The sequence below is a fragment of the Poecilia mexicana genome, unplaced genomic scaffold, assembly GCF_051168715.1.
Source record: "Poecilia mexicana isolate PSO_F unplaced genomic scaffold, ASM5116871v1 scaffold_13, whole genome shotgun sequence".
In the NCBI taxonomy this organism is placed as follows: domain Eukaryota; kingdom Metazoa; phylum Chordata; class Actinopteri; order Cyprinodontiformes; family Poeciliidae; genus Poecilia; species Poecilia mexicana.
Window position 1 is genome coordinate 22,786,144 of NW_028263382.1, and position 14,019 is coordinate 22,800,162.

The following is a 14,019-nucleotide window of genomic DNA, read 5'->3' on the forward strand; positions in this document are numbered from 1 at the left end:
TCAAGCTGACGCTGGCAGGTGTAAAAGTAAGAAAAATACACTTTTCTCTTTCTCTTTTTTTTTTACTTATTACCTATATCATTTTAACTATAGATATGGATTTTCTTTCTTTTCTTGTAATATTTCTCTTTTTCTTTTCATCAACTTATTTTATCGTTCTTGCACAGCACTTTGGTGCAGTTTTACACCTGTTTTTAAAGTGCTTTATAAATAAATTTGACATCGACATTTGTTGGATGCATTGCCACAGAAGGTTTTGATTGGATCCTCCTATGTGTTTCCATGGATCAATGGTGTACTAATGGATCCTGTTTTTTATTAAGTAATTTTGGTCTCATCCTAAAAAGAAACAAGAAAACATTGTTGGGGTTGAGTGTCAGTTGAAACTAGAAGAACAAAAGATACTGATTTTGTAAGCTTGATTATACTTTTGTCTCCTGTTTAATAACTGGCTTCATTTCTTTTTAAGTATGCGCTATTCACACATGCGCTGCAGTTTATAGGTGTAACAATCAGGTCTGATTGTTCCCGTTCTGACAGCTTCACAGAGGATCTTATCTTGTTTTGGGTTTTTTTTGTGTGCATACAATAAGAACAGAGTAAAGCTCAAATGAATCGGTGTTGAATAGAAATTTCAAAATATTACAAATTTTAATCATATTCATCCAATTATATTGTCTATCACAAATATTCTCTCTTGTCTTTTTGTATTGAGCTTTTTTTTTCTTTTCTATGTCTGCTTAGCTTCGTGAGCTGAGCATTGATTGTCTTACTGTAGTGGTTCCAGTGTTTTGTGCTGAAGTTTGACAGAAACCGGACTGAGCATATAGGCTGACTTTCGTCCCAAACTACTGTCAACTGCACAGCGAATCACTTGTCGTCCCGTAATTGTTCGACCTCTCAGCTGGGGCTGCTATGGTAACCTGGCACATGAAATGAAAGTGACATTCCAAGCATTATTTCTCCATGTTCTGATGTGCGTGTGTGTGTGTAATTTAATAAAGACAACCAAGGGAAAATAGAAAAACATTCTTGTCCGTAGGGAAGTTCCCCTCTTTTTTTTCCTCTTTTTTTTCCTCGTATCTAAACGTATCTTACTGTATCACTCGTCTTCCTGTCCGGTCATCCAGAGAACATTATCATCTCAGCACATCTTACAAAAGATCTGCAAATTCTACAGCAGGATTGCAAATTCCTCTTATTAAATGCTAAGTCTGAACAAACAGCAACCAATCTAAGTTGTTGATTTCAGTTTAGCTTCCATGAGGAAAACGAGATTTGCATTTATCACTGTAATCATTGTAAACGAGGCGTAATTCAAATTAGCAATTCGCTCAGGGTATTTTACGCGTTTTCATTTTGTATGCATGTGTGCCGTTGTTATGTTTAATAAGATTTAGGAAGACAGTTTGATACTGTGTGAGATGGGTTTATCCTCTGAAGCAAAGCTGTTTTTGTCGCCATGTGATGTTCTTTATTTAAATTTTTTTTTATGAGATGCTGTTAGTTTTTACACCAGACAAGTTCCACAGTTTTCTCTCCAGTCCACACATTATTTCCCCAGAAGTCTTGGGGATCATCAGAGTGCTTAAAGTATTTACTCAGGCTGAAACAGTGCCAGAAAAGAAAGGGCGAAAAATAAAACAAGATATCTGTGATGGGGAAAATGCTTTTTTACCACACCGTAAGTGATTGTTACAGATCGAGTAATAGGAACCGTCACAGAGTAACTGAGACGTCTAACATTAGTCCTGCTACATAATATAAGAAGGTACTGGAGCACAAAACATTCAGAGTAACTCCCCACTTTCTGGGTAATTATGGGAAATAAAGAGATGATGATTACTCTGCATCGCGTGCTTCGCCCTGTAGCCTTGTTTATTTCACCGTATGTTTGTGTTCATATGAGCAGACTGGAATGGCAACATTGAGGTAAATGGAAATTAATCTGACAAAGAAGAGAGTTGGGTACAACCCCTTCAACAAAAAGTGTTAAACACTCTCTTCTGTATTGTAAAAAGCAATTTTCTCACTCACTACCCCCTCACCCACAACGATACACATTCTTCCCCATCCAAACACCACCTTTCGGCCTCACTTGGAACCCCTCGGTGCCCCTGGGACCTCCACAGATGCCAAACACTAAACATACCCTTTCTGGGAAGTTATTGTTAAGGTTATTTATAGGGCAAAGAGCTGCTGGCAGAGCAGAGCAGGCGAAGAGGGGGGAATAAGTCCTCCATAGTGTATTTTTATGCAACCTCTCCTTCTGAGACGGGGAGAGGGAGAAAGAGCCTCTGTGGTTGTACAAGCACCACACGGCTCTGCCTGCGGCTTCCTCTGATATTTATGTCCTGTTTGGTACTAGAATATTTTGGGAACCTCCCATGAGAACCCCCCAGATTATATATCTGACATGTTCCTCATATCCCTCAACCTCCCACCCCCCTCACACTCCTACCCCTTAAAACACACACACACTACCTCTCCACTTGTTGTTGCTGCCAAATAGCCACAAAATTAAATGGCAGAAGTAACACAATTGTATTCATCAAAGCAGATTATTGACAGATTAGAGCACATGTGTCAAACTCAAGGCCCGCGGGCCACATGTGGCCCGCAATGTCATTTTATGTGGCCCCCCAGCGTTTTATAGGTCCATGATTGACTTAAAATAGGTTTTGAGCACGAATTGACGACAAACTACATCTCCCATAATGCATTCCGATTGTTACCAGCCAACATTACGGCTTCTCGCCACTAGAGAGCAGCAGAGTCACCTTAAGCTGCTTATTGATTTTACCAGCGAATAAAACTGAGACTTCGACAAGCTAACATGAAAACGTCCAAGAAAAGAAAAATCGATTTACAAGTAAGACTGTGAATGAAGATGTGTGTGAGTTGGTGTCAGGGCGGCAGGTGGCGCTAGACTTTTTTTGTTATCCGTTATCTTGACCGACAACATAAAAAAAAAAAAATTGGCCCTGTACTATTTTTATCCGTGAAATTATAATCATATTAACATCGGCTATTTAGCCGCATTTTATGCGGTTTAGTGAATATTCACCGTGAATCCTGATCCCATCACAAATTAAACAGATAAATGCATCTACATTTTTCTCCGTAGTGACAAAAAAACCACTGACTGAGGCCCCAATAACTTTTAATAAATTAAATTAAGCGACTTCACTTAAATTAGCATCACTTCACCCGCTGGGGTCTGAACAACTTCCTCCTAGTTCAAATCTGCAGAAAAATCTGCGCTAATTCATCAGTCAGTTGGATCTGTCTGATCCAAACAGATCAACTGAACTCTGAGTGTTTTACCCTGCGGGGTCCGGTGTGCGCTTTAAGGATTTTTTTTTTTTTTCGCTTCTCCGAAACGGACAGATGTCACGTCTGCAGCTCCTCCAGAGCGCCGCTCTCCTGGGTAACGTGAACCCAGAAGGCTCCATTTGTTAAATCCGCTGGATGAGTTTCTCCCAGCGGTTTTTAATTCTTCGCAGTGGCGTAACGTAACTGCCTCCGCAGTGGTTGAGCAGCGCACTGCGCATGTTACAATCTAATTAACTTTTGCATCGTCATTTATTTCCTCAAGATAAACTGCCTGCTCCTCAAATGGATTAACACAAAGTTGCATTCTCTTTAGTTTTCTCTGGTCTGTAATGGAGACTTGAATTTAACGTGCCATTTCAACCAAAGGTTTGTAATGCGCTTCCTAACCAGAAGCTCCAAAGAGTTATTTAACAATATGACGTGTTCAATTTATTTTTAACATTGTATTTTCATACATTTTATGCTAGGGGTGCCCAAGTCTAGTTTTCCAGAGCTACCATCTGCAACTTTAGATGCGTTCCTTCTCTAACACACCTGGATCATTTACTCATTATAAGGCTCTACAGAACTGAGTTGCTGCTAATGAGGGAAGTCAACCTTTTGCCTGGGGTGTGTTTTAGCAGGGATGCATCTAAAAGTTGCAGTCTGAAGGACTGCAACTGGGCACTCCTGATTTGTACCGTCAATGTGGCCCTTTGAGGGTGGCCAATATGCTGAAGTGGCCCTCGGTGAAATTGAGTTTGACACCCCTGGATTAGAGCATTTACATGTTATCTGTGATTGAGAAGCACAAGTACAGTTCCTGTTAGTTTTCCTTTAGTTTGGCCATTGCCTTTCTATGCATTCTCATCTCTCTTCCTCACGCCGTCTAGGATTTCTGCCATTGAGTTGGATTTCTTCAATTGAATTTCAACCAGGCCAGTCAGCGAACAGAAGGAGTTGTGAATGATTGATGTTGATTTTCTGCATTGTTTTTGAACCGTAGTCTGCCTTTAGTAGGTTTGATGTTTGGGAATGGCAGCGGAGGAAGTGAACAAAGCCATTCAGTCTGTACTGGCCATGCTTCCAAACATTGACCAATTAAAATCGCAACAAGAGGAACGTGCAAGACATTTTATTGCCTGGCAAAGATGATGTAGCCTCACTCCCCACGGTGTTGTTCACAGTGCACAAATTTTCCGTTAAACTTCATTGAGCTCGCGCATTACATATTCCACAGCCAAATATTTGCAATTGTGTTCAATTTAAAACTTCAGCAGAGTTCATGCCTCCAGCAAGCCATCGTTTCTTAATAGCTGATCTAGGACATAGAAAATGGTTTGTTATCAAGTTTTGACAGGTTAGGTCATCAAATTTGACCACATTGTCCTTGCTGTGTCTTTAAGTGGGTTATCTACTGAGGTGCAAGTCTTCTGGGGCAAGACTACTACTAACTTTGCACATGTAGCGACTGCGATTTCTGGCCGGCTTTTGCAAAATAGCTCAAATTTATTCGGATTGAACTGAAAACATTAGCTAACAACACTTTAAGTCTTGCTACACTTTCCCTAACATATGTTGGTCTGGATTTAAAGCTTTGATATGAACCGTTTCTTTGTTTCTCTGTTGTAAGTCCAAATGGAGTCTCAGTCTCTGCCTTAAGCTTCAGATCTACCACGTTTCCTTATTGGATTTCCACGTGTTTAACAATATCTACATTAAAATCAACTCTGACCAAGTTCCTATGTCTTGCTGGCAAGAAGTATTCCTCCAGCATGATGCTACGACTACCATGTTTATCAGTGGGAAAGTGTTCATTTATATTTATATCACACACAGTATTTTTAAGGTTGACTTGCAATACAAAATAAAACATTAGAATTATTTTCAACAGGACTCTTATATTAGGTTACAATTAATTATGGATAGAAATTGATGGGATGGGAATCTCACAATATGGTCGATTTATATATACATAGGAAAGCAATTGAAATGTAGCAGCATTTTGTCAGAAGAAGTATATTTTTAATATAATATGCAAAATTAATAGGGAAGGTATGTTGTCATCTTGATGTTTCTTGCTCTGTGGAAGAACTTCCTGCATTTCTTTTTCTTATCCTTGCACTTTGTTATTTTTGTTTCCTTCCTGATGTCAGTATGTTGGAACAGGCTGTTAGGTCACATCCACATATCGTCTTGAGTCACGGCAAGAGTGTTTAGCTGAGTCAGGTTTTCTCGTGGGCATTTTATGACTTTTGTCACCTCTAATCTGGAGAGTTTTTTTGTGTGTGTGCTTGCTGTGCATCTGTATTCTTGCTATAACTTTTCCGCCATGAAGTCTGCAAGAAATAGCAAAGTATTCATCTTATATATATCTAGCAGGAAGAAGATTAATTTGCTTAAGTTACAAAAACAGCTCACAAGAATCAGGTGACACTGATGGATATTTCTTAAGTGTTGTTTGAACATTTGGATATCTAAAAGTCCTTTCACATTTTTAAGTTATATTTTACAGATTTACTAGTTTTTGCACATTTAGGAATATTTTAACATCAGTTCCTTATGATATGGAAGAATGTGTCTACATGCCACTGTTTGTGTTCCCTCATGTTTTATATTCTACATTGAAGGTTACAGTTACATAAATCAGCATTAATTGTGTTTGTAAGAAATGAATGCAATGACTAATCTTCATTTATTCACCTTGTCTCTTTGTCTTTGTAGGACATGAGAAAGCATGTAATGATGACCCTCCTGGACACAGAGCAGTCATATGTTGAGTCTCTACGCACTCTTATTCAGGTGACACACTCAAACACTCACTCATCTGCTGATATTTCTCCCCTCATAAGCGAGCGTTGTTCTCAGACGCACATTATCTGTGCACACAGAAGGCAAAAAACTACCAACCGGCTTGTAAACTCAGAGCGCTGAGGCGATGAATAACAAATGTAGGTAGCAAAGGTGTTATGTAATCCACTTACTGTCATTCATTAGGCCAGGATTATCTGCTAACCTTATCACAACTCCCTGTCATCAGCAGTATCTGCCCACACACACACACACACGCACACACACACACACACACGTTTGTTTTGCTATCTTTGTGGGGACTTTCCATTGACTTCCATTCATTTCTACAGCCTAAACCTTACCTTTACCCTTTTCCTAATCCTAACCATCACATACCTAACCCTAACCCTAACCCTATCCAAAACTCAATTCATACCTTAGCCCTAACTCTGACCCCTGACCCAAAAACAGGGTTTCCCCTTGTGGGGACCAGGCTCCGGTCCCCACAAGGAGCGATTGGTCCCCACAACGTAGTATATGTCAGGAAAATCGTCCCCACAAGGTATTACAAATAAACGCACACGCACGCACGCACGCACGCACGCACGCACGCACGCAGTAGGACGTCTGGAAAACCAGAGAAGTAAAATCATAACAGCCTTTTAAATTTAAAACACACTTTCCAGCATTTTTGTGATCCAGTGCCGCTCAGACGGTTTTTCAGAGAGTTGAGACCATAAAATGTCTTAATCCAGTTCAAAGATGTCTTTACATTACTGATCAGTTAATAATAATACCATATTATTGTATGGTATTATTATTACCATACCATAATATTGTAATAATACAATAATATAATTGTAATTATAATATTAAAATATCTTTTTAAATGAGATTTATAAGCGTATTTTATTATATATATATATATATATATATATATATATATATATATATATATATATATATATATATATATATATATATATATATTATATACACACACATCCACTCTCCTTATATTTCCCATACCTGTCTGTGCTTTACCCACTAACTAACCTTTACCCCAAATCTTCAGCAGTATGATCTGTCTCTCCCTGTAGCACAGTTACACACACAGATTCAAGTACAAACTGCAACCACTTGGTTGAGCAGCCCATCGCTGTTTGTTGTATATGTTTGTTTAAGCTCCCTGCAGTGTGTGTGTGTGTGCGTGTGTGTGTGTGTGTGTGTGTGTGTGTGTGAGAGTTGTTTTTGTAGGAACATGTTACATCCCACATGCACACTGACTGCGCTCTTCTTGCTCATGTATTTCTGAGTTTGTGTGTGGCCACAAAGTGAATAATCCTCAGCTGTGTTCCCATGACGACACTGGGAAAAAGATGCGTTACCACGGAGACTGCAGAGTGCAGATCCTTGAGGGAGGGCTTCTGATGTGCTCCAGCTTAGGCCGCTCTGCAGCACCACCGGCCAGGACTCAAATCGAACCTTCTTCATTTGGGACTTTTTTGGAAAACTTTTTGTGCATAGCGTATTTAGTTTGAGTAATGTGGTTAGCCATGATTGGATCAGATGTCTGCTCTGACATAGCTGCTCCTAACTCCCAAATGAAATGCATTAAGCAGTACTTTCGGAGGTGTAAATGAATGCTGGAGCGCGCATGGGTTAATAAGTGAATTACTTTTATTTTTCAGCACAAGTTTTCTTTCTGTGGTCTCTGAAAAATTGTTTTTGCGTGAAAATTTTGTTCACATACTTGTTGTTAACTACTTTGTTTAACATTATCAGTTTATTTTGATCTATTATGATGATAGGTTGCAGACTGCTAATTAGCTTTAAAGCTAGAACTGACCCAGCAACATGCACTTGAATTTTTCTTGAGAAATATGACATCTGTATAAGGGAAATGTTGACACAAATATGAAATATGAAAAAGAATCAAATGGTGAAGCAAACTTCACGGTTTGTTTTATTAAACAGTTAAAGATAGACGTGCGCTAAACCTATCTTACATAAGATTACGTAATTCACAACACGATTCAAAACAACCTAGTTAAAGGCCGCACAGCTTCATCTTTTTTTTCTTTATAGTATCTGGAGATTAAAAAAAATACTGAGATCTTATGTTGCACTTAATAAAAGCACAAGCTGAATCAGTGCTGCATTGACAAAATCTCAGTCCTGTCTACATTTCAAATGGCGTAAACTCCAGATTGTCTTGGTCATAAGCTATAAGGTCCGGTTTCTGTTTGTGGTGCCTGGAGGTCATATCCGGCTGAGTCCACTTCTGCTTAAATTGAATTTCCTAAATTCCCTCATGTTTACTGGTTCACAGCATGCGTCTCACTGCTGGAGTTATGGTGTCTGACTCGAGCCCAGTTTTAACCCCACAATCAATAAAACTGGGAGACAAAGAAAAGGCAACAATATTAAAAGGAATTCAGATAAAACTTCAGGGTAGTTTAGTTGTGGAGGGGTTTTCTCAGTCCACAGCTCAAATGCTTAGCAGTCCCGACAACAAAAGTCAGAACTTCTCGTCATGTGGCTGTTCAAACCTTCACGAAATAAAACCCAGTGTTTAGTACAGCAAACCTTTCCTACTGTAATCCATTTGAGTCAGTAAAACTGCAATAATCTTAATGCGGATTCCGCATCTTGTGCAAACCGAATCGTTCAGATTCAGTGAAGATCACGCTGATGCGGAGAAATAGAGACACGAATCAGTTTATGTGTGGATGGTGGGGGGCTCGCCATAACAATCTCCCGGTTTAACAAACAGCAGATTTAGCCCATCGATCTGTTAAAACCGAATGAAAGCACCCTGTGGCTTATGCCCAGTGCTGGTGTGCTGGAAGAACGGTGGTGGGAAATAGGAAAAGCTGATCCCAGAAAACAAAACAACGGAGATCACAGCAGAGGTACAAACATTGTTTATTTGGGATCTTGCAGGTCCTGCTGAGCTGACTATCTAACTCTGAGCTGAGTTGGTGTTTATTGCTGCCTCAGAACCAGACAGTTTTAGGGGGATTTGTGAACCTTTAGCTGCGTGTCATGACACCTGTCTTCACATGAGCATCCCACTCATTGAGCTACAATGCCTTTCAATGGGGTATAAATTTAATTCCCAGGACGTTTTCTACATTTTATGACATTGGAGGACGACTTTATATGATGGAGCGATAAAAAGTAGCACATAACCGAGGAGCAGGATACACGGTTTTCGTTGTTGCGAATGTCAAATGGAAACATGCGACATGTATTTGCATTCAAGCCTCCTTTTACTCTCACACTCTTAAATAAAATGCACCGCAGCAGATTGCTTTTAAAACTCACCTTACCAGTAAGCACAGTCTCCCTGTATTTATTTTAATCTCTATAAAACAGTGGTTCTCGAATAGCACACAGAATAAAGCTTAGTGCACATCATAGTGAACATGCTATTCCTGCAGAGGAACGCAGACATTAAGATTATGTTCACACTTCTTTCAACAGTGGCCTAAATCCGACAACTTTCCCCATATTACTCGTTTCTGGTTTTGGTTTTTGGTTTTTGTGACTGTGTACCCAACACTGCGGCGCCCCCTACGGGACATGGAGGATGTTTATTTCCCCCACAATACTTTTACGTTCCCTCGCAATAATTTACTGATCAGTTCATGTGGCATAACTGATTACCTTAAGCCTTTCTTATGGTGGCCATCGTATTTTCTGCTTCAATATAAGGTTATCATAAGGTTTATCCATGTTAATATCTCTTTGTTTAATATCTGAAGTTTTATATCTTTTTCTTTAGAAAAATCACCACAAACTCATGATATATAAACAGCAACTTTCCATAAGTAGGAAAGAAAGAAAAAAAAAAAACAAACATCCAAACTATTTGGACTCTTTCTGAGTTATTATCGCAGGGTAATAAGTTATCTGACAGTTTTGGTTGTGTCTCTTTTGTGTTGGTAATCTGAACTGTTTAAAGGGCCGTTTCCATCTCGAACTTACACAAACGGACATTAACATGCAGTGAATAAATTGATTTTCAATAAAAATGTTTCTATGAAAGAGTTAATAATAAACACATTTTCACTGAGGATTTTTAAAAGTGTACATATTTGAAATTTTAAATTGACATTTGTGACTATGTATACAATATAGACTAGCAAATATTGCGAGGGAACGCAAAAGTTTTGCAAGGTAACAAAAAAAAATGTTCCCCATGTCCTAATGGGTTCAGTACAACACAAATCCAATTTCACTTTTTTCTTTTTTTTTTTTTAAATCAAAAACTTTCATATAAGTTGGAAATTGGATCCATATCAAATCTTTATTAAAGCTGCCTCCTTAATTTATCTAAAACTGTTCAGTTGCTGAGTTGCCCTTGTTTTTCTTCCATCAGGGCTACATGCGTCCTCTGAAACAACCAGACGGCAGCTCCATCGTGGACCCCCTGCTGGTGGACGAGATGTTTTATCAGATCCCAGAGATCCTGGAGCATCACGAACAGTTCTTGGAGCAGGTTGCAGGCTGTGTCGGCCAATGGCACGACAGGCAGACGGTGGGACACCTCCTCATCCACTCAGTAAGTGGAGCTAAAAGTTATGGATGAGAAGTTTAAATTGGCTGGATTGACATTTTCAAGATCACAGGTGAATTTTTAATTTCCACTATTAGGAGCCTTGCTACAAATCTGAGATGTAACTGTGTGAATCTGCAGTTTTTTTCCTGTTTTTTTCCCCCCTTTCTTAACATTTTTTAAGTACCTCTCAGCTGTGCTCTCTTAAATTATAAGTGATGCACCAATTTAGCAAATATAGATGTTCTAAAATTCCCAGTTTTAAGCATAAATGAGCTGACTGATGATCAGTGTTTCTTGCACCCTACCCACATTACAAGTGGCCTGCTGATGCAGCCAAAGGTATCTTTCTCTGTTCAAGGAATTGTACTGTAACACTGGGAAGTTTAGAAATGCAGCTGTAAGCAATGCCATTTGCAATAGTAAGATTTGTTTTTTTTTTGTGGCGGGATCTTTGCTTTTGCTATTCACACTACTCTGTGCCATACTTTGGCACTGTATATTTATTTAATTTCTGCAATTATATTTGATACCTATATCCTTTATCATTCCAGTTGTTTACCTATAACTTCAGCTGGGAACATATCTGCCCTCACTTCTTTGTGGATTGCTTGGATTATGGCCCACATCTGTTTTGAATTTTGTGTCAGTGGCCACTTTATAAACATTTAAAATGAGAAAAACATTTTTTTTTTTTACCCAGTCCATTTATAGAGGCTGAACTACATGCTGTATTTGTTAGACTGATAGTTATTTTCTCGCAGAAGAGTCACAAAAAAAGACTTATTGTCGAAAATTTTTTTTCATTTGACGCGCCCGAAGTACACACATTTGTTGTCATCGCTCTTTCTGGCACATTATCTCATGTGAAATTTAAAATAAACAAAACTTTTTAAAACCTGTTTACGATAATATGAAGACAAAAACAATATAAACAGATACTAAGTCAACCTAAAATCTAAGTAAAAAGCTTCAGCTGCATTAATTGTACAGCTTCACCCGACTGAGGCATCTGTGATTTCATTTTAAGCAATTATAGCTTCATTCTCACTAAAGAAAAGTACTGAAATTGTAAACTGGATTTTGCAGATTTTATCACTGTAATACAATGCTACTTCAACTTAGTATCAACACATTTACCAAGGAGATTCAGTAAATGTAGACGATGCTGTTGGTTTGTTTACTAAACCTCCATAAAACTGTGTTTTAGTTTGGTTAATGTAGATTTTTCTGTCAAAATTCATACAGTGTTCAATTTCTGTAATTAATATTTTAATTTTAGTGGCTAAGACAAATGTAGTATGTGCATTTAAACATACTACATTTGTAAAATTGTTTGTCCTGAAAAGACAAATAATTCTTCCAACAAGGAGAAGCTGGAATAAAGAGGGGCGGACCACATGTGGCAATATTTCAGCGCTGTTTTTTTTTTTCTAGTGACTTGCTCTGTGCCCCTTTTTAAAATTTCCCATGACCTAATGATGGCTCTAGACCTAGATGTTAAACAAACTCTGCCAAACGATCAGCGTCGGTCTAAATGTTACGTTTGGTCTTTGAAAAAGGCAGGAAAGAAAAATACTGAACTAGCAAGCAGAAATATATTATGTCATAGACAAATCTCTAGTTTCTACATTAGATTTTTTTCCCCTTTTTTAGACTTGAAGTGATTATAAAGCCTTGATAAATTCAATTAAAAGTAACTTAAGAGCATTTTACCGATTACATGTGAAATTCAAACACTGTCTGATCTCTTTTTTTTAAAGCTTCTCAAATATTTCTTATACTTTCTAATGCAAAACTGGAGCCACATGGAGAAATAGTCTCTATAGCAGGTAGTTGGTGGTATGTCTCCCCCACTAGCAGGCACTGTTACACCACCTTCCCCCGACTATCTAAACGGAAGCGGCTGCAGTGTGCTGCAGGCCTCGTTGGCGCAGTAGGCAGCGCGTCAGTCTCATAATCTGAAGGTCGTGAGTTCGAGCCTCACACGGGGCAAGTTCCTTTTCTTTTTTTTTTTTTTTAACCCTTCGGCTGCTTCAGTCACTAGTCGTTTTCATTTTTCTGGTGCTGTCTATCTTTGTGTCTCTGTCAGAATCAGCTTTGTCTCGTCAGAAAATGTGCTATGGAGTGTCATCACATAGTATGACAGTAATCCTTCAGTTGTTTCAGATTATTCACTTTGCAAATCCTTAGAAACGTAAACACATTCTGTATTTCAATGTACATTTGTAAGTAATTCAAATTCTCTTTAAAAGCTGGGACTGTTGTAATAATGTCTAGATTATATAGAATAATTTTATCTAATCATTTAAATTCCTTGGATAAGATTACTTTTATTGTAGAATTAGGCAAATTGTCAATACATTGATCATACTGTCAAGAAGTTGTCAGAAATCTTAAAATAAACATATGATGACTATTGTTCTTTGAGAATATTATGATTTTCTATATATATATATATATATATATATATATATATATTTCAAAATTTGGATTTTAGTCTTCTTCACAGTTTTCCACACACAGTACTTTATGTTGCTGTTTTGTACAATATTTCAATTAAATTGATTGCAGTTTGTGGCTGTATTTTGATGACATTTTAAGGGCTATTATTTCTGTAACATAAAATGTATGAAATATGTAGAGCTCATGTAAAAAAAAAAAAAAAAGAAAGTGTTACACGTATGAATCAACACATTTTTAGCACCCAAATTCTGCTCTTAAATGAAAAAATAAAGCAGTAATAAAACCATTTTACTTTTCCCTAACTTTTAATTAAAAAAATGCACAGCCCAGACAAGTTTTGAATCTGAAAGTCAGTGCTTATTTTTTTTTTCCCCTGACCGTATTAAGTGTGCAAACATCAGGGGATTAAAATGTTAAACACAAGGCATTGTGTTATCGACTCTCTGGCAGTGCACAGTTTAATCTTCTTGTTAACATTTAGACGAGTGGACACTCTTAATTAAAGCTAAGTAAAGATCAGAGGGAGCTATACTTAGAGGAAAAAATCTACTGGAAAGAACTTCACCTTTTTACCTCATGTGTCCTCCACAACTCAGGCTTTTGTTTTGACGTTGCTTGCGAGTTCCCAAAGTCAGAGAACGGACAAATTGAAGAGGAGAGGGCATCGGGCATGAAAGGTTGGGAACAGAAAATCTGAGATAATTAGGAAAATGTCAACTCGTATTTGATAGAGTGACAAAAATCTGTTTACTCTGTAATCGGGTTAAATAACAGCTCCCTCCACGCCCTCCTCTTCTGTTTAGATCGGTGCTACAATTCCAGCTCTCTCTCTCTCTCTCTCTCTCTCCCTCCCCATCTCTTTCTGTCTCTCTCTCTCTCTC

General features: G+C 38.1%; 1 protein-coding gene and 1 non-coding gene across 2 annotated transcripts in view; both read left to right on the forward strand.

Annotated features, from left to right (window-relative positions):
* Nucleotides 1–14,019, forward strand: part of arhgef17 (Rho guanine nucleotide exchange factor (GEF) 17) — an 85,854-nt gene that overhangs the window by 61,175 nt on the left and 10,660 nt on the right. Inside the window, exons 2-3 of the mRNA XM_088011890.1 lie at nt 6,040–6,117; nt 10,496–10,678. Coding sequence (XP_087868016.1) covers nt 6,040–6,117; nt 10,496–10,678 — 261 coding nt within the window. The remainder of the gene's footprint in view (nt 1–6,039; nt 6,118–10,495; nt 10,679–14,019) is intronic.
* On the forward strand, nt 12,595–12,667 carry trnam-cau (transfer RNA methionine (anticodon CAU)). The gene has a single exon. It is a non-coding gene; the product is annotated as a tRNA-Met (tRNA).